The 21,697-nt window shown below is 45.0% G+C and overlaps 1 protein-coding gene across 3 annotated transcripts in view; it reads left to right on the top strand.

Moving 5' to 3' along the window:
* Positions 1-21,697, top strand: part of LOC137425699 (rho GTPase-activating protein 26) — a 117,883-nt gene that overhangs the window by 26,214 nt on the left and 69,972 nt on the right. For all 3 annotated transcript variants that reach the window (XM_068114387.2, XM_068114389.2, XM_068114388.2), the window contains exons 2-5: positions 1,593-1,688; positions 3,674-3,735; positions 3,928-3,996; positions 13,657-13,758. In XM_068114387.2, coding sequence (XP_067970488.2) covers positions 1,593-1,688; positions 3,674-3,735; positions 3,928-3,996; positions 13,657-13,758 — 329 coding nt within the window. The remainder of the gene's footprint in view (positions 1-1,592; positions 1,689-3,673; positions 3,736-3,927; positions 3,997-13,656; positions 13,759-21,697) is intronic.

The following is a 21,697-nucleotide window of genomic DNA, read 5'->3' as shown; positions in this document are numbered from 1 at the left end:
TGTCTGTTTATCTATGTTTGCATGTGAGCAGGATATCTCAAAACGTTGTGTATGGATTTGGACAAAACCTGGCGGACAGGTTGGGTGTGTGACGAGGAAGACTTGATTCGATTTTGGTGAAGATCCGGATCCGGATCCAGATACGAAAATTATTTTTTCATCCATTCTTCACTATTGAGTGATCGCCCCCAAAAATTATGTCTACCTTGGTATTTCAAAAAGTTGTGGACGGGTTATGACCAAACTAGGTGAATGAGTTGGGTAGGTGACGATAGCAAGCCAATTATATTTTGGTTTAGGTCCCGATCCAGAGCTGACCGACCGGCGGGATACAAAACGTAAACAGTTTAGCCTGGCAGAGGTATGATCTCTAGTTTTCCATCATTTTCAGATGTACATACACACATACATTCATGTAAACATACATGAATACATACATACATATAAACATGCGCATATACATACATACATACATACATACAAACATGTATACATACATACATACATGTATACATACAGACTATACATACATATACATACATACATACATACATACATACACACATGTATACATACAGACTACATACATACATACATACATGTATACATACATACATACATACATGTTTACATAGACTATACATGCATACATACATACATACATACATACACACATGTATACATACATACATACATACATGTATACATACAGACTGTACATGTATACATACAGACTATACATAGACTATACATACAGACTATACATACATACATACATACAAACATGTATACATACATACATACATACAAACATGTATACATACATACATACATACATACATATATACATACAGACTGTACATGTATACATACAGACTATACATAGACTATACATACATACATACATACATACATACATACATACATACAAACATGTATACATACATACATACATACATACATGTATACATACAGACTGTACATGTATACATACAGACTATACATAGACTATACATGCATACATACATACATACATACATACAAACATGTATACATACATACATACATACATACATGTATACATACATACATACATACATGTATACATACAGACTATACATACATATACATACATACATACATACATACATACATACATACACACATGTATACATAGACTACATACATACATACATACATGTATACATACATACATACATACATGTTTACATAGACTATACATGCATACATACATACATACATACATACATACAAACATGTATACATACATACATACATACATACATGTATACATACAGACTGTACATGTATACATACAGACTGTACATGTATACATACATACTATACATACAGACTATACATACAGACTATACATACATACATACATACATACATACATACATACATACATACATACATACATACATATAATTGCCTAATGTGATATAGTAGGATTCCGAGGCTAGGGTTCAACTTATCATTCATTTAGGATTGTAACGATATTGAGAAAACATTGATGAAAAAATTACCTCCATCTTTTCTCCCTTTTCTACCTGTCCATTGCTTTGCAGAGCTGTCCAATGCGCAGGTGAAATTCTCACAATCATTGCAAGTTTATAAATTCCAGTTAATCGGTGATGCGGAAACCGATGATGAAAACAACATTGGTGCGTTTATTTCTTCATCCTTTTTGTGTTTGTCCGTGTCATGCATGAAGACAGTATCTCAAATCATTTTGAACATGCGACTCATGATTGTTTGCAAATTGAGTTTAAAGTGATTTTGATCATAGATGGTTTTGTAAGTATTTAAGGTTCAGCGATAGGTAACCGAGTATAATGAGTACACCACCCTCTCAGGTCATCCCCACCTGTGATCTTTTCTACCCTCATTAACCCTCCCCTCCCTCTCCCTACCTGTGATCTTTTATACCCTCATTAACCCTCCCCTCCCTCTCCCTACCTGTGATCTTTTCTACCCTCATTAACCCTCTCCTCCCTCTCCCTACCTGTGATCATTTCTACCCTCATTAACCCTCTCCTCCCTCTCTCTACCTGTGATCATTTCTACCCTCATTAACCCTCTCCTCCCTCTCCCTACCTGTGATCTTTTCTACCCTCATTAACCCTGCCCTCCTTCTCCCTACCTGCGATCTTTTCTACCCTCATTAACCCTCCCCTCCCTCTCCCTACCTGTGATATTTTCTACCCTCATTAACCCTCTCCTCCTCCCTACCTGTGATCATTTCTACCCTCATTAACCCTCTCCTCCTTCTCCCTACCTGTGATCTTTTCTACCCTCATTAACCCTGCCCTCCTTCTCCCTACCTGTGATCTTTTCTACCCTCATTAACCCTCTCCTCCCTCTCTCTACCTGTGATCTTTTCTACCTTCATTAACCCTGCCCTCCTTCTCCCTACCTGTGATCTTTTCTTACCTCATTAACCCTGCCCTTGAAGGAGCTGTGCTCCAACTCGAATCGAAAGAATGGACGCGACAAAAAGCTGGAATTCGTCCGAGTTTCTTTATTGCATCAAATCAACTCGGGTACTCTGAAAAGCCCGTTTATCGGGCAGCATTATATACAAGCACTCGAATATCTCATGCCGGAACGTTTGCCCTTAAAAGGCGCGACTGGGCGTGTCCGGGAGACTTGGGCGAGTCTGGACATGCCCGGGAACGGCGAGACTGGGTGTCGCCGGACCGGCCGGGCGTGCCTGGACATGCCCGGGAACGGCGAGACTGGGTGTCGCCGGACGGGCCGGGCGAGCCCGGGAAAGGCGAGTCCGGGCATGCTCGGGAAAGGTGAGACTGAGTGTCGCCGGACGGTCTGGGCGAGCCTGGACATGCCCGGGAACGGCGAGACTGGGTGTCGCCGGACGGGCTGGGTGAGCCCGGGAAAGGCGAGTCCGGGCATGCCCGGCAAAGGCGAGACTGGGTGTCGCCGGCCGGGCGTGCCTGGACATGCCCGGGACGGCGAGACTGGGTGTCGCCGGACGGGCCGGGCGCGAGTCCGGGCCTGCCCGGGAAAGGCGAGTCCGGGCCTGCCCGGGAAAGGCGAGACTGAACGTCTCCGGGCGTGCCTGGACATGCCCGGGAACGGCGAGACTGGGTGTCGCCGGGCGAGCCCGGGAAAGGCGAGTCCGGGCATGCCCGGGAAAGGCGAGACTGAGCATCTCTGGGCGGTCTGGGCGAGCCCGGCACAGCGATCGCTCCGTGGTTGCGTCCTCGGCAGGTGTAAGGCGATTGTGTATGTTCAGCGGCAACCGCTACACCCTCCTTCTCCCTACCTGTGATCTTTTCTATCCTCATTAACCCTCTCCTCCCTCTCCCTACCTGTGATCTGTTCTACCCTCATTAACCCTCTCCTCCCTCTCCCTACCTGTGATCTTTTCTACCCTCATTTACCCTCTCCTCCCTCTCCCTACCTGTCTACCCTCATTAACTCTCCCCTACTTTTCCCCACGTACGTGCAGGTTGTTACGTTTCCTTTCCCTTCTTTCTCCTCATGTTCCATCATTCAATCGTTGCCCACTCGAGTTGTATCACTGCCCCTCTGTCAGTGTGTTTCCCTCCACCTTCTGTTTTCTCACTCTTTCATGAGCCTCGACTTTGTGTACAAAACAACAAGGACCATCGTGTTTGTCTTCCAGTCGTGTCCCTGAAGGAATTTTCTCACCTCTTGCTGGAAATGGATGAAGAGAGAGCTCGTCTGGTATGAGTTGCTCCTTATTTACTCAGAATACAACTTGTTGACTCTATTATTGAAATGTTTCCATTGGCTGGTGTGGAGAATTTGTCCCGATTAAATTTTGCATCTTCCTTCCTTCCTTCCTTTATTTGCATATTTTTCTTTCCTCAGTTTGTATCTGTGCATTGTTCCCTCAGAAGTAGTGTTCTTTTGCAGATGGAAAATGCTCCAAATATCCTGATATCTCCTTTGGAGTCATTTCGAAAACGCCTGGAGACGGCAAGGGTAAGAATCCTGGATCACATGTTCACAAAACTAGAACGGCGCTCGGTAGAGCACATTCCTCCGCCAAGCCGAACAGTTTACCTTTTGCATCCACTGATCGAATCGGCTTGTTCTCATGATGTAACCAACATATCCACCTAGTTTTGTCATAAACAGACAAACAGACAGACAGACAGGGGTGAAAACAACCTCCATTCACCTTCGTGAACGTCCGTCCCTTCTTTTCTATTGTTTGCCACATGGCACATCCCATATAAAGAGGCTTTTTCTATAGTTTGCCACATGGCACATCCCATATAAAGAGGCTTTTTCTATAGTTTGCCACATTGGCACATCCCATATAAAGGGGCCTTTTCTATAGTTTGCCACATGGCACATCCCATATAAAGAGGCTTTTTCTATAGTTTGCCACATGGCACATCCCATATAAAGGGGCCTTTTCTATAGTTTGCCACATGGCACATCCCATATAAAGGGGCTTTTTCTATAGTTTGCCACATGGCACATCCCATATAAAGAGGCTTTTTCTATAGTTTGCCACATGGCACATCCCATATAAAGAGGCTTTTTCTATAGTTTGCCACATGGCACATCCCATATAAAGGGGCCTTTTCTATAGTTTGCCACATGGCACATCCCATATAAAGAGACTTTTTCTATAGTTTGCCACATGGCACATCCCATCTAAAGAGGCTTTTTCTATAGTTTGCCACATGGCACATCCCATATAAAGAGGCTTTTTCTATAGTTTGCCACATGGCACATCCCATATAAAGGGGCTTTTTCTATAGTTTGCCACATGGCACATCCCATATAAAGAGGCTTTTTCTATAGTTTGCCACATGGCACATCCCATATAAAGAGGCTTTTTCTATAGTTTGCCACATGGCACATCCCATATAAAGGGGCTTTTTCTATAGTTTGCCACATGGCACATCCCATATAAAGAGGCTTTTTCTATAGTTTGCCACATGGCACATCCCATATAAAGAGGCTTTTTCTATAGTTTGCCACATGGCACATCCCATATAAAGGGGCCTTTTCTATAGTTTGCCACATGGCACATCCCATATAAAGAGGCTTTTTCTATAGTTTGCCACATGGCACATATAAAGAGGCTTTTTCTATAGTTTGCCACATGGCACATCCCATATAAAGAGGCTTTTTCTATAGTTTGCCACATGGCACATCCCATATAAAGAGGCTTTTTCTATAGTTTGCCACATGGCACATCCCATATAAAGAGGCTTTTTCTATAGTTTGCCACATGGCACATATAAAGATGCTTTTTCTATAGTTTGCCACATGGCACATCCCATATAAAGAGGCTTTTTCTCTAGTTTGCCACATGGCACATATAAAGAGGCTTTTTCTATAGTTTGCCACATGGCACATCCCATATAAAGAGGCTTTTTCTATAGTTTGCCACATGGCACATCCCATATAAAGAGGCTTTTTCTATAGTTTGCCACATGGCACATCACATATAAAGGGGCCTTTTCTATAGTTTGCCACATGGCACATCCCATATAAAGGGGCTTTTTCTATAGTTTGCCACATGGCACATATAAAGAGGCTTTTTCTATAGTTTGCCACATGGCACATCCCATATAAAGAGGCTTTTTCTATAGTTTGCCACATGGCACATCCCATATAAAGAGGCTTTTTCTATAGTTTGCCACATGGCACATATAAAGAGGCTTTTTCTATAGTTTGCCACATGGCACATATAAAGATGCTTTTTCTATAGTTTGCCACATGGCACATCCCATATAAAGAGGCTTTTTCTCTAGTTTGCCACATGGCACATATAAAGAGGCTTTTTCTATAGTTTGCCACATGGCACATCCCATATAAAGAGGCTTTTTCTATAGTTTGCCACATGGCACATATAAAGATGCTTTTTCTATAGTTTGCCACATGGGACATCCCATATACAACACAACAACAACATGCATTTTAAGGCCATTTTCCCTGCGAGAGCGGGGGTTAGCCTTGCGGTCCCCATGACAATCTTCTCCATTTTGCCCTATTTTCTGCATCTCCCCTTGTTAACCCCCTTGCCCGCATGTCTTCTTCCACCGTCTTTAGCCAAGTCTTTCTCGGTCTTCCCCGTCCTCTACTTCCTTCTACATTAATTTCCATCACTTTTCTCAACCAGTCACTTTCATCCTTCCTCAACACATGACCAAACCATCTCAACCTGTTCCTCTTCACAGCATCAATCACAGGCTCTATTCCCATCATCTTTCGCAATTCATCATTTGTCTTCCTCTCTCTCAGCGATACTCCGCACATCCACCGAACCATTCGCATTTCCACCCTTTCCAGCCTTCGTTGCTGCTCTACATTCATGACCCATGTCTCGCTCCCATAAATCATAACACTTCTCACACATGCAGCATACACCTTTCCCTTCATCTTCAACGACACTCCCCTCCTCATCAGCACGCCACTCAGTTCCCGAAACTTCTTCCATGCACATCTCACTCTAGCAACCGTTGCCGAGTCTGATCCACCTTCTCCATTCAGCATGTCTCCGAGATAGCAAAATGTTTTCACACCTTCCAGCTTCACGCCGTCTCCAAGATCCAACTCAACATTTCCTCCATCTGCAGCTCCCTCTGTGCATACCTTACATTTGAATGTAGCTGCCACACTGGTTAATGACCCTCTCAGACCACTACATTTTTGATGAACCCACTCAGCGCACATTGTACATTGAATAGAGTTCACTCCGACACCCTTCCTACACACAGCACAGGGCCACTTCCCAGTTCTTTTCACCTCACCACATGCTTTACCGCTTGCCTTCGTCTTTTCTATAGTTTGCCACATGGCCTTCGTCTTTCCTATATTCACCTTCAAACCTTTTGTCTCCATACTTTCCTTCCACTTGTTCATCTTTTCCTTCAGTGCATCCATACTTTCCGCAATCAACACCAGATCATCTGCATACAACAACTCCCACGGTAAACCCTCCTTTACGTTCTGAGCCAGCACCTCCATCACAGCTACAAATAGTAGTGGACTTGGTACCGACCCCTGATGCACTCCCACCTTCACCTCAAACTCACCACTGTTCCCGTCCTTCGTCCTTACAGCTGTGCGTGCTCTTTTGTACATTGCCATCACTACTCTGATCAACCATTCCTCCACTTCTAACTTCCTCAATGCCCATGTCAATACTTTGCGTGGAACCCTATCGAATGCTTTCTCCAGATCAACAAACCCAAGAAACAACTTCTTCCTCTTCTCCATGTACTTCTCCTGCAACTGCCTCACAATAAAGAGCGCGTCTGTCGTTCCTCTTCCTGGCATAAATCCAAACTGCATTTCGTCGATCTTCACCTTCTTCCTTATCCTCCTCTCCAACACCCTTTCCAATACCTTCATTCCATGCTCCAATAACTTTATCGCTCAGTACGAGCCACACTCCAGAGGGTCACCTTTCCCCTTGTATAGAGGGACGAGGGTACTCAGTTCCCAATCCACTGGAATGCGGCCTTCTTTCACCACCAGATTACAGATCTCTGTCATTCTCTTCACACCCCAACTCCCTGCTGCCTTAAACATATCTCCCACAACTCCCGTCGGCCCTCCCGCTTTTCTACTCTTCATTGCTTTTATCGCTTCCTCAACTTCCTTCTCAGTTATCTTCTCTGCCGGTCCTAAAACTGGGTTACTCTCTATGTTGCCATCCCATTCATTCTCTGTATTCAACAGCATTTCCATATATCTTTTCCATCTTCCTTTAATTCCATCTGGGTCCACAACGATTTGTCCCACTTCATCCTTCAAGCAACTCACCCCCATCACATCACACCTCTCTTTCGCTATCTGCTTTGCAATCCTGAATACTGCTCTCTGACCCTCTTCCGAATCCAAGCGTTCTCCGAACATTTTCCTACATGTCTCCTGCGCCTTTGCTACCTCTTTCTTTGCAGCCTTCTTGGCTGCCTTATAACTTTCATGCTCTGCTTTTTCTGCTCCCGTACCCTTCGCCTTCTGCCACTCCTTGAACTTCTTCCTCTTCTCGTCAATCCTCTTTCCAACTTCATCATCCCACCACCATGTTTCCGAGTGCCTCGGTGGTCCTTTTGTCCATCCACATACCTCACCAACGGCTCCCAACAGACTATCTTTTATTGACATCCAACTACTTTCAAGCTCAACCACATCATCCTCTACCCTACTCAGCCTCTCTTTTAATGCCTCCCTTACTGTCACCTCTTTCAACCTCCACACCTTAATTCTCGGTTGGTACTTCACCCGCCGAGCTCTCCTCGCACCTTTCACCCTTATGTCGCAAACAACCAAGTGGTGCTGTGAAACAGCGTCCTCCCCCGGGATCACCTTTGTGTCCCGGAGTTGCCCCCCATCTCGCCTACGCACCATCAGGTAGTCAACAGTTGTCGTCGACCCACCTGACGTGTATGTAACAAGCTTATTATCCCCTTTCTGGAACTGAGTATTACAAATCAACAAATCAGCTCCATCAGCAAACTCCAAAATCCTTTCACCTTCTCCATTTCTCACACCATATCCGTAACCCCCATGAACTCCCTCAAAACCGTCCATACTCCTTCCCACATGTCCATTTAGGTCTCCTCCTGCTACAACAACTTCCTCATCTTTCACGTTTTCCATCAGCTTCTCTATCGCACACCAGAACTTGTCCTTCTCTTCATCGCTCCAACCAACCCGAGATGATGTTCACCAAGAGCTTTCCAATCATCATTTTCACCATCATAAACCTATCACTCACTCTGGTCACACTCACCACACTGTCTACAAACTCCTCAGAAAACAGGACACCAACACCATTCACGCCCTTCGGGCACCCTTGCCACACAAACTTGTATTTCTGTCCCTGCCTACCCTTCACCATTCTCACACCACTTCCCTTCCATCTCGTCTCTTGCACACAACATATGTCCACTCTTCTTCTGACCAATACTTCCACCACTTCTCCTGATCTCCCTGTCATTGTCCCTACATTCCATGTCCCACACGTCAGAAACCGATCTCCACTTCGGGCTGTACCCTGCCCATATGTAGTTGTAATTGTCATGGTTCTCTTTTTGAGGCAATGTTTTTATGGCCGGATGCCCTTCCTGACGCCATCCCTCTTAGTCGCCTCTTACGACACGCAGGGATACGTTGTACCTATTCTAACCAGGGTACACACCGTACACACCGGTCCAAGTCAATTCATGTAAAACTAAAAGCACAAGGATGGCCGAGTCGTCCTCCCAAATACATTACACATACAAGCTCCTCCACAAGCTTGAGATCACCATTGATAACAAAGAAAAGGTTCGTTTACACTGCACGTAAAGTAGCTAAGATGGCCAGGCGTACAGAATGTAAACCCAACACTTTCGAAGGTGATGATGCACGAAAGAAAATGCTTGATGAAAATCCCATATAAAGAGGCCTTTTCTATAGTTTGCCACATGGCACATCCCATATAAAGAGGCCTTTTCTATAGTTTGCCACATGGCACATCCCATATAAACAGGCTTTTTCGATAGTTTGCCACATGGCACATCCCATATAAACAGGCTTTTTCGATAGTTTGCCACATGGCACATCCCATATAAAGGGGCCTTTTCTATAGTTTGCCACATGGCACATCCCATATAAAGGGGCTTTTTCTATAGTTTGCCACATGGCACATCCCATATAAAGGGGCCTTTTCTATAGTTTGCCACATGGCACATCCCATATAAAGAGGCTTTTTCTATAGTTTGCCACATGGCACATCCCATATAAAGGGGCCTTTTCTATAGTTTGCCACATGGCACATCCCATATAAAGGGGCTTTTTCTATAGTTTGCCACATGGCACATCCCATATAAAGAGGCTTTTTCTTTAGTTTGCCACATGGCACATCCCATATAAAGGGGCTTTTTCTATAGTTTGCCACATGGCACATCCCATATAAAGGGGCCTTTTCTATAGTTTGCCACATGGCACATCCCAAATAAAGAGGCTTTTTCTATAGTTTGCCACATGGCACATCCCATATAAAGGGGCCTTTTCTATAGTTTGCCACATGGCACATCCCATATAAAGGGGCTTTTTCTATAGTTTGCCACATGGCACATCCCATATAAAGGGGCCTTTTCTATAGTTTGCCACATGGCACATCCCATATAAAGGGGCCTTTTCTATAGTTTGCCACATGGCACATCCCATATAAAGGGGCTTTTTCTATAGTTTGCCACATGGCACATCCCATATAAAGAGGCTTTTTCTATAGTTTGCCACATGGCACATCCCATATAAAGGGGCCTTTTCTATAGTTTGCCACATGGCACATCCCATATAAAGGGGCCTTTTCTATAGTTTGCCACATGGCACATCCCATATAAATGGGCCTTTTCTATAGTTTGCCACATGGCACATATAAAGAGGCTTTTTCTATCGTTTGCCACATGGCACATCCCATATAAAGGGGCCTTTTCTATAGTTTGCCACATGGCACATCCCATATAAAGGGGCCTTTTCTAAATTTTGCCACATGGCACATCCCATATAAAGGGGCCTTTTCTATAGTTTGCCACATGGCACATATAAAGAGGCTTTTTCTATAGTTTGCCACATGGCACATCCCATATAAAGGGGCCTTTTCTATAGTTTGCCACATGGCACATCCCATATAAAGGGGCCTTTTCTATAGTTTGCCACATGGCACATCCCATATAAAGGGGCCTTTTCTATAGTTTGCCACATGGCACATCCCATATAAAGGGGCCTTTTCTATAGTTTGCCACATGGCACATCCCATATAAAGGGGCCTTTTCTATAGTTTGCCACATAGCACATCCCATATAAAGGGGCCTTTTCTATAGTTTGCCACATGGCACATATAAAGAGGCTTTTTCTATCGTTTGCCACATGGCACATCCCATATAAAGGGGCCTTTTCTATAGTTTGCCACATGGCACATCCCATATAAAGGGGCCTTTTCTATAGTTTGCCACATGGCACATCCCATATAAAGAGGCTTTTTCTGTAGTTTGCCACATGGCACATCCCATATAAAGGGGCCTTTTCTATAGTTTGCCACATGGCACATCCCATATAAAGGGGCCTTTTCTATAGTTTTGCCACATGGCACATCCCATATAAAGAGGCTTTTTCTATAGTTTGCCACATGGCACATCCCATATAAAGGGGCCTTTTCTATAGTTTGCCACATGGCACATCCCATATAAAGGGGCCTTTTCTATAGTTTGCCACATGGCACATCCCATATAAAGAGGCTTTTTCTATAGTTTGCCACATGGCACATCCCATATAAAGAGGCTTTTTCTATAGTTTGCCACATGGCACATCCCATATAAAGGGGCCTTTTCTATAGTTTGCCACATGGCACATCCCATATAAAGGGGCCTTTTCTATAGTTTGCCACATGGCACATCCCATATAAAGAGGCTTTTTCTGTTGTTTGCCACATGGCACATCCCATATAAAGGGGCCTTTTCTATAGTTTGCCACATGGCGATATAACATTCCCTGGATTTTTGTAAGAGTTAAATATTTTTGATGAAAATTGTTACAAATACTTAGTTCATCGACATGCGATGAGATCGAATTAGTCTGGGCCTTCTGCACCTCGTTTCCTGGATTTGTCAGGTCTTGTTCGTGGTCACTGTTGGTTTTATCATGTAATTTGTGGCAGTTGTTTGACGACTGTATGACCAAGATAAACTGGGTCTAATCTCCAGTTACCGATTATATCATTACCCAACCGGGGCAGAGAAACCAGGAATCAAATGCCAAAGGGAGAGGAGGAAACCACTTCAGGTAATCCAACAATAATCTCAAATGCCAGTTTCCTGTTTCATTGCAAGGAATGACGGACGGAGTGAGATGTAGGGCGAGTTTGTGAATTGTTTCATTTCCGGGCTAATATCCATGTTGACTTGGTGGTGAATCGAGCCGTTCAGGGTGATTGTCACGTCTTGCTCGTTATTATGGGCATTCCGTCAAACCGAACATGCTTTGTAACATTTGAGTGAAATACGTCACATTGCCATGATTATGAGAACAGTTGGTGTGAACGTTTGTTTTGTATCCATAGTCGAGGCTTGTGGAGGAGCTCGCACATGGAATGGATCAGGATATAACACAGAAGAGAAGGAAGAGTAGAAAGGGAGAGCGGGAGCAGGAGGGAGGGGGGGGGGGGGGAGAGACAGACAGACAGATATATATATATATATTGAGGTAGAGATTAAAAACCAAGCAGCAGTAATGAGGGACGGGAGAGAGGGATACTTGGAGAAACAAGATTTTGTTGTGCATTTCAGGTAGTTATTGACAGGTAAGAGGAAACGTCCTTGACAGGAATTTACCAGGTGGAATGGAAATTACAGGTGCTTGGTAGATGTTCTTTCAGAATAGCCTTCCACAGGCTGTTCAATCACACTCTTTCTTCCTGGGTTTCAAGCAGGCGATGCACCGCCATTTTGTGCCATTACCCGTCCTTAACCCCCAATCCCCGCTCCTCTCTCTCGCTCCTCTTTTCCCGTTTGTTCATTCTCCTCCTTATTGATTGCAAGAGTTGTAGTCAGGGCCCTTAGGGATATTTTGGGGCCGTTTGGTTCAAATTCTTCCAAAAGCACCAAATTTGGCCCAGATGTTGCCCATGCCATACTTTTTCGATTTTTGATGGGCGCCAAGACGGGCGCCCCCCCCCCCCCCCCCCCCGGGGGCCCCGTATTGGCGAAATACTAAATGGCCGCCACCCGGATTAGAGGAAAATCAGTTAAATAACCAAAAGGGTTGGAATCATGTATGATACCACTTTTCAGGGGTTTTCGAGGTCGAGGAATCCAATTATGATGTTATTTTGATGATTCGAGGTCAAGGTCAACCCTCAAGGTCATCTTAAAGGTCATTTTTGAGTCAAACATGTCGGTTTTTGAGTTTTTTGTCAAGATTGACATGAGGTTCACCATTTTATGTTTCTGGGTTGGGTAATCGAACTCTGACCTTATTTTTGACAATTAGAGGAAATATTTACATGTCTATTTCCTAATTTTCAGGCATATGCAGTTCATTGGTCTAATTACAAAGGTACGGATTGTGATGTTTTATGAACTGTATGCCATATCCTTGTGTTTAATTTTTGTGCGATCATGATCCGGGTTCATGTATACATGATTGTATACATGTCATAAATATGACGTCATAGGTCATGTGACCTGGCGGCCATATTGGATTTTATGAAAACCTTAAAAATGGATCCCTGCCTTCATTTTTCGATCGATTCATTTTGAACTTTGACCACTTATAGTACGCCATGTGATTGGATGCGTATCCTAATTATGACGTCATGGGTCAGGTGACATGGCGGGATGGACCGGTATGGTCCCCGGATCATACCGCCCTTGGCGCCCGTCAAAAATCGAAAGAGTATGGCATGGGCAACACCTGCGCCAAATTTGATGCTTTTGGAAGAATTTGAACCAAAATATCCCTAAGGGCCCTGACTATTGCCCAACTATCAGTTCGTACTTTCCATTCCGTAAGCCTTGATCTTGTCGAAATAAAAATTGTATAATAGTTTGTTGACCCAATCATCTGGTTACGTGTTTTATTTTTAATTTCTATTCAAGTTTGCGTTGTCTCATGTGTACAATCTAGGACTTGCGTAAGAAGTTTGAGAAAGAGTCTGAAAGATACTATGGCCTGCTGGACAAGCATGCGACCTTGTCAACGAAGAAAAAGGAGACGCAGATCCGTGAGGTAGGACAGCTCATCAGGGGTACTTTTTGAAATGTACCCAAAATTATTGAGTTCACTGTAGTAGAGACTGTTTGTAGTGTACACAATGCAGCAGAGTTACATGTTGGCTTTTTATTTTGAAATAATCCAGCTAAATGGCCGAGAATCCCATTACAATGACCACCCATCATCATCCACCCCAACCTTTCCCTTCTCCTCAAACGCCACCAAATGAGTGCATGATACTGCTATTATTTAAGAAACTAGGGCATGCCCGTACTATATATATATCTAAAATTATATCCCCCCCCCTCTATTTACATGAAATGGTTTGGTCCAAAGCGAACGGCTTGCGAGTACGGTGACAATCCCCCCCCTCTATTTACATGAAATGGTTTGGTCCAAAGCGAACGGCTTGCGAGTACGGTGACAATCCCCCCCCCCTCTATTTACATGAAATGGTTTGGTCCAAAGCGAACGGCTTGCGGAGTTTGGTAAAGAAATCGCCATAGCGTGCACGTAATTAGTTTTAAAACATAGTTTAACGGCAACATAGTTTGCCAACGTGAAATAAATGAATACGCTCTCAAATGTGCCGTCCGAGGCAGAGTCTGTTCGCCACGTTCGGCACACGTGATAGCTCGCTGCTCTCTGATTGGTTGAATCGTTTTTTGGACATAGCTCGGTAACTACTTGTCCGATTAATATGAAACCTTGAAAAGGCACATCCTCGGGTCCCCAGCAATATACCTGGCAAGTTTAACGTATATCGGACCCGTGGTTGTCGAGAAACAGCGGTCACAGACATACATACATACATACATACATACATACATACATACATACATACATACATACACACAGAGATTACTGGAATTATAGATAGATAGCACCGCAAAGCGGGCGTAACCCCTCAGCCGATGCATGGTGGAAACCAATTTCAAGATGGCTGCCGTGGCAGCCATATTGAAAATCGCAGGGCGCCCATTTTCGAAAGGAACCTTCCTCGACTCAACCCCAACACACAATGCAAAAATGGATTTAATCGGACAAGCCGTTCTCCTTGAAATTGACGGAAACCAAAAGTTGACGGACGCCCGGACGACGCCCGTGACGACAATACCCCTTAGCCCAATTTGGGCTGAGGGGTGAAAAGTGTATCCTTCAATTTGTGAGGGTTGCTCTGCAATCACCTGTTTGGCCATTATAATTACATTTGAAATGGCCAATAGAGAGATTCCATTTGTCCACAATGGCTCAACGCTCCCCTCCATTTCCCTATTTGGCCTCATCATACCTGCCTCCTCTCCAATAAGCATATCTTACCTCTCCCCACCCCCTTGAATGAATTACAAAATAAAAATCTACTTTGCTCCACATCCTGTACTTTCCGTTCTCTCCCCATCCAGCCACCCTCATTTACCGTCTTCCTGTCTTTCCCTTCCTCCAGTGCTTTTCCTGTCTTTCTCTATCTCCATTGTTCTACCTGTCTTTCTCTCTCTCCAGTGCTCTTCCTGTCTTTCTCTATCTCCAGTGTTCTTCCTGTCTTTCTCTATCTCCAGTGCTTTTCCTGTCTTTCTCTATCTCCAGTGCTCTTCCTGGCTTTCTCTATCTCCACTGCTCTTCCTGTCTTTCTCTATCTCCAGTGCTCTTCCTGTCTTTCTCTCTCTCCAGTGCTCTTCCTGGCTTTCTCTATCTCCAGTGCTCTTCCTGTCTTTCTCTCTCTCCAGTGCTCTTCCTGTCTTTCTCTCTCTCCAGTGCTCTTCCTGTCTTTCTCTCTCTCCAGTGCTCTTCCTGTCTTTCTCTATATCCAGTGCTCTTCCTGTCTTTCTCTATCTCCAGTGCTCTTCCTGTCTTTCTCTATCTCCAGTGCTCTTCCTGTGTTTCTCTCTCTCCAGTGCTCTTCCTGTCTTTCTCTATCTCCATTGCTTTTCCTGTCTTTCTCTATCTCCAGTGCTCTTCCTGTCTTTCTCTATCTCCATTGCTTTTCCTGTCTTTCTCTATCTCCAGTGCTCTTCCTGTCTTTCTCTATCTCCAGTGCTCTTCCTGTCTTTCTCTATCTCCAGTGCTCTTCCTGTCTTTCTCTATCTCCAGTGCTCTTCCTGTGTTTCTCTCTCTCCAGTGCTCTTCCTGTCTTTCTCTATCTCCAGTGCTCTTCCTGTCTTTCGACTAAGGGAACATTAAAGGGTCCCATTGACCATTGAGAAGACCATTGTCTCCTGGTGCCCCACCTGCTTTAGATTACCTATGTAATGACCACAACCGGCAATATGCTGTTGTCTAGTCTGGATGTGCGCACACTCACTCACTCATTCACAAACACACGTGGATACTTTGAAACCTGGGAGAGCTCCGTTCCACCTTCTGCCACACACACACACACACACACACACACACACACACACACACACACACACACACACACACACACACACACACACACACACACACACATACACATACACACACACACACACACGTCCAAATATTAGCTTCCGAGCTTAAAAGGTGCCTGAGATATTCCCCAGATGAGAAAGAAAATAAGTGATTAATAAATCGATAATAATTAAATAATTGATCGATTAAATCATTAATCAAAAAATACAAAATACCGTTTTTGCCAAAGCACGTGCTCACTATTGTGCCCAAATTTAGTTTCCTAGCTCAAAGGATGGCAGCGACCAAACAAACAAACAAACAAGAAAACGAAAAAGATGTCATGGATAGCACGATACTGCAAAATCCATAAAACAAATTTTGACTTTAAAAATAAATAATTGGTGGTTGAATTTAATGACCAAGTGTGCAAATCCTCTTCAAATTTAAGTCAATCGGCTGAAAATTGACGATTTTAGAAATCTTCCACTTCAAAATCAAAAACCACTTCTGCTTCCGGTCTTGCCGGCGAGGTTTTCGTTTATTCGCAGCTGTCCACACTCTCCATCGAAATCGAAGTTAAGTAATTGTTCCCATTTGTATGTTCGTTATAACTGTATTTATTTTATGGTGTTGTACGTATCGTGTGTCCCGAGGAAGATTTTTGGTGCAAATCTTTCATACCTGTATAGAAAATCGTGTTAATTCGTACCGTGTCTTTTGAGGCCTTGTACAGTGTCCAACCTTGAGGCTTCGTTTTCCTCTCAGCGGTCCGTCTTTTGTGCTCCAATAACTTTCGTTCTCTGCTTTTCCCAGTCTTTTCACCCCATAGCCTACTTCCTTGTTTAAAATCAACCCCAAAAAAAACATTCCTTCTCTGTTCTTATTCTTTGTTCTCATTCGTTCTTATTCGTTCGTTCGTTCTTCGAACGACGTTCACTGTTATTACTGTTACTGTAATAACAGTTATTACTGTTCACTGTTAACGTTCACTGTTATTAACCTTATAAATATAATGTTTACACTTTCCCCTCAAGTTCTGTATTCCGTCGTATATTATAACACCTTTTTCTTCTTCTTCTTTAAAAGGTTGCTTTCGACTTGCTCACCAAATCTATCCATCCCCAAAAAAAATTCCATCTCTTTCAGTGCCTCTTTTCTACATTCCCTAAACTCTCCTGCACTCCATCTTCCCTCCAGCGTCCTTAAACGTATTTTTGACTCGAAGGTCACAAGAAACTCATTTTGCAATAAATGTTTGTTTCCCATTAATCGTACACTTTCTAAAATCCAATCTCACCCCTCCCCTCCAAATCTTCCCCATCACCCCTCCCCTCCAAATCTTCCCCCTTGCCACTCCCCTCCTAATCCTCCCCATCACCCATCCCTTTCAAATCTCCCCCCTTACCACTTCTCTCCTAAACTCCCCCCACACCCCTCCCCTCCAAGACTCCCCCTCGCCCCTCCCCTCCTAGACTCCCCCCTCACCCCTCCCCTCCAAATCTCCCCCATATCCCATCCCTTTCAAATCCCTCCCCTTGTCCCTTCCCTCCTAAACTCCCCCCTCACCCCTCCCCTTCAAATCTCCCCATCCTCATTTCTTCTCAATTTCCCCCCTCTCACTCCCCCTCCTCAAAGCATCCTCCCTGCTTCTTCCCTCTTCCAACTCTCACCTCCATCTCCCCTAACCTTCTGCCTTGCTCTTCCCCCTCCTCAAATAACACCTCATTGTGCCTCACCCAATCACCATCAAACCTTTTGTCCGCCCCATCCTTCCCTTTCTCCGAGCTATTCTGAAATCTCTGACACACCTTCAGCAGCTCTCCCTACCTCTTCCACCTCTTCCACATCTTACCCTACCCCTCCTCCCCCCTGTTCTGTATCCGATGCTCCCCCTTCCTCTTCATTAACGGTATGGACCTCAAACATCCGGGGCCTTCGTTCAAACTCAACTGATCTCTCCATACAGGTTGCTTCTGTCAAACCAGACGTGATCTGCTTAACAGAAACTTTCCTCCTTCATGATGTCTCTGATTCCTTAGTATCTCTCCCGGGTTACTCCCTCCTCCGGTATGATAGACCTGAGCCTCGTCCTGGAGGTGGGGTTGCTATCTTTATCAAAAACTCTCTTCCTCACTCGCCCTGCACTGCACTCTCTCCACCCCACCCCCAGGAATACCTCTGGCTACGGCTTCCCCTTCGCTCCCACCTCTTGTTCATATGTGTGTTGTACCATCCACCAAACAGTGATGACTCCATCTACATCTCGTTGTCTGATAATATGGACCAACTTCTGTCTACTCATCCTAACTCTCTCTTCCTCATATGTGGTGATTTCAATTGTCACCTTCCAGTTGGCTGGGTTTGGGTACCCTCTCACCAGCCATGGCTCCTCAGCAAAGGACTTCTGCGACTCACTGGGACTGACACAAGCTGTCAATTTCCCGACCCGGATCTCAGTCAACGGAGCATCTTCTCTTCTGGACTTGGTTATGACTAACTTCCCTGAAAATGTCTGCTGCTCTTCTTCTGCTCCAATCGGCTCATCTGATCATGTGCTTGTTAAAGTGGACATCTCTCTGACCATTCTCAGGGAGCCTCCTCAGCGTCGACGAGTCTGGCATTTCACTCAGGCCAACTGGCACGGTCTTCAAGCAGCCATCAATCATCTGGACTGGTCTCCCATCTCTACCACCTCTGACATCAACTCATCCTGGGAATTCTTCCAAAGTAAATTGCTCTCTCTTATGCACAGATTTATCCCATCTCGTCTTCAGTTGTCATACCCTTCCTCCCGTCCATGGTACACGGAATCTTGTGGTGAGGCTGTTGCCCAGAAACAACTTGCCTTCCTCTCCTGGAAAGCAAATCCAAAGGAAGGAAATCTCATTTCCTTTCACAAAGCCCGAAACAAGTGTGTGTCCACCCTCAGGAGAGCCAGGAAACAATATCTCTCCGTTCTCAAGACCGAACTCTTATCTGTCTCCCTCTTCCAAATCCTGGTGGCGTCTGGTCAAATCTGTTTCTGGTGTTTGTTCCCCCTCCATTCCCTCCCTTACCTCAAACGGCTACACAGCTGACTCAGCACGTGAAAAAGCTGAATGCCTCAACTCTGTGTTTGCCTCTAAATCTTGTGTCCCAAACCCATCCCTCTCTGTACCCACCGTACCCAGTCGTACCCAGCTGCTCCTGGACTCCGTGTCCTTTCCTCCTGACAAGATGGAAAAGTTTCTGTCAACCCTCGACTCTGATTCTGCAACTGGACCTGATGGCATCAGCCCACGGGTCCTAAAATCCTGTTCTTCCGCTCTTTCACTCCCTCTCTCTGTTCTCTTCACCCTCTCTTTTTCTCAAGGTCAACTGTCATCTGCTTGGAAATCAGCCAACATCACCGCTTTGCACAAAAAAGGTGCAAAAACAGATCCTAGCAACTGCAGACCAATCAGCCTTCTCCCAATTATCAGCAAAGTCATGGAATCCATCATTGCTTTGGATATGAAATCTTTCCTCTTCTCCAATGGCTTGATCTCTGATCATCAATTTGGTTTCAGACCAGGTCACTCTACTCTGGACATGCTGCTTCTGCTGTCTCAACAATGGATGGAGGTCCTCAATGCCAAACAGGAAATTAGAACTGTCTCCCTCGACATATCACGTGCCTTCGATACAGTCTGGCACCCAGCTCTGCTCACCAAACTCTCCTCCTTTGGTATCCATGGAAATCTCCCCGCATGGCTGTCGGACTTCCTCTCTCGTCGTAGTCAACGTGTGGCCCTGAATGGGTTTCTCTCATCTCCTCTTCCTGTTCAGGCTGGAGTTCCCCAAGGCAGTGTTCTGGGCCCTGTGCTTTTTCTGGTCTTCATCAATGATCTCTCTGACTCTCTTGAAAATCCTCTCTATCTCTTTGCTGATGACTCCACTCTCTGCCGCTCCATTCCTCATCCCTCAGATCGGCAGTCTGCAGCCTCCTCACTCTCTGCAGACCTGGACAAAATCACAGACTGGGCAAACAAGTGGAACATGTCTTTCAAACCTGACAAATCTCACACTCTTGCGATGTCTCTCCGAAAAGACCGACTGGACAACCCTCCCATCTACTTTCTGAATAATCCTCTCCAAGAAGTTCTGTCACTCAAGCTTTTGGGTCTCACTATCTGCCATGATCTTTCCTGGGAAAACCACATTTCAAGCTGGCCTCCAAAGCCAGTCATTGATTGGGCATTGGGCATCCTCCGTCGTGCGAAGTCCTTCCTTGGCACACCTGAGCTCCTCACCACATACAAGGCTTTCATCCGCAGCTCAATGGAATACTGCTCTCCCCTCTGGGCTGGTGCTCCTGCCTCACACCTAGCTCGTCTTCACGCTGTTGAAACCAAAGCGTTCAGAATCATTGGAATCTCCCGCGATGACGCTATCTCCGAGGGCCTTTCACTTACTCACCGCAGGCAGGTTGGTGGTCTTTCCATCTTCTACCGACTCCTCTCCGGCCTTGCTCCCCCAGCTCTCTCTGGGCTCTGTCCCCCAAATATTCCTGCAGGTCGCACAAGATCTGCCTGCAACCCTCTTATGGTTAAACTGCCAAAATCAAGACTCTCTGCTCACCTTCACTCCTTCATTCCTCTTTTCTCCCGCCTCTGGAACAAACTCCCTCACTCTCTTCAATCCCACTCCTCCCTCCAGGTCTTTAAAACGGTTGTTCACCACCATCTCTTATCTTCCCCAATCCAAAACCTTGATCTTTTCTACCCCTGCTAATTTCACCCCAAATCCACTTTTTTGAGGTGACTTTTGTCTTCTTTCCTGGAAGTCCTTGGTGTCCTTGCGTTTTATACCTATCCTGCCTCCCCCCCAGGCCCTCTGCCTCCCACACATCTCCCGATGTCCCTGCCCTCAAATGTTGTGTTTGTGTGCTTCCTCCCCTTCTCTCCTCATCTTGTCGACTGCTCCCCTTTTTATATACTTTGCTTGCTTGTTTGTTTGATTTGTTTGTTTGATAAATGTTAGCTCTTTCACGAGCCTCGACTCTGTATACAAAAAAAAAACAAAAAAAACCCTCTTCAAATTTTGAGTCGATCAGATGAAAATTGAGGATTTTAGAAACATAAACTAAGTTGCTGACCTTTGGCCTCTGGTGACCTTTTGACTGCAATCAATTGGCTTCTTGCTTCTGACCAACTCAACCATTTGGTGAAGTTTCGTGAAGATCAGTTTAAAATTGTGACCTGTTGGCGATCGTCTGTTTGTCTGTCAAAAAGTACAGAAGTCTGTACTTTGGAGTTTTAGGTAGTAGGTTGTAGACAGCAACCGCTCAGGGTGGTACCACCGTTCTGACTTGGGAGTGTTTAAGTGGAGCCCAGAACCATCTTGCACTCCCCGTGTCAGGATTCTCAATGGGTGGGGGTGGTGGACGTCTCGGCCGTGCATGGTTTGCGTTAGATGAGGGAATGATTCACAAAGTGCACGAATGACATTTTCAAGTTGGATTCACAAGTAACAAACAAACGGAGTGAAAACTGCATATACTCCCTCGGCGTGCATCATCGATAGAGCGGGATGGGGGGAACTTCGTGCCCAGCGATGACCT

The sequence above is a fragment of the Myxine glutinosa genome, chromosome 4 (assembly GCF_964187855.1).
Source record: "Myxine glutinosa chromosome 4, kmMyxGlut1.1, whole genome shotgun sequence".
Lineage (NCBI taxonomy): Eukaryota > Metazoa > Chordata > Myxini > Myxiniformes > Myxinidae > Myxine > Myxine glutinosa.
Note: the sequence above shows the minus strand (reverse complement) of the source record. Positions and strands in the feature narration are given on the sequence as shown.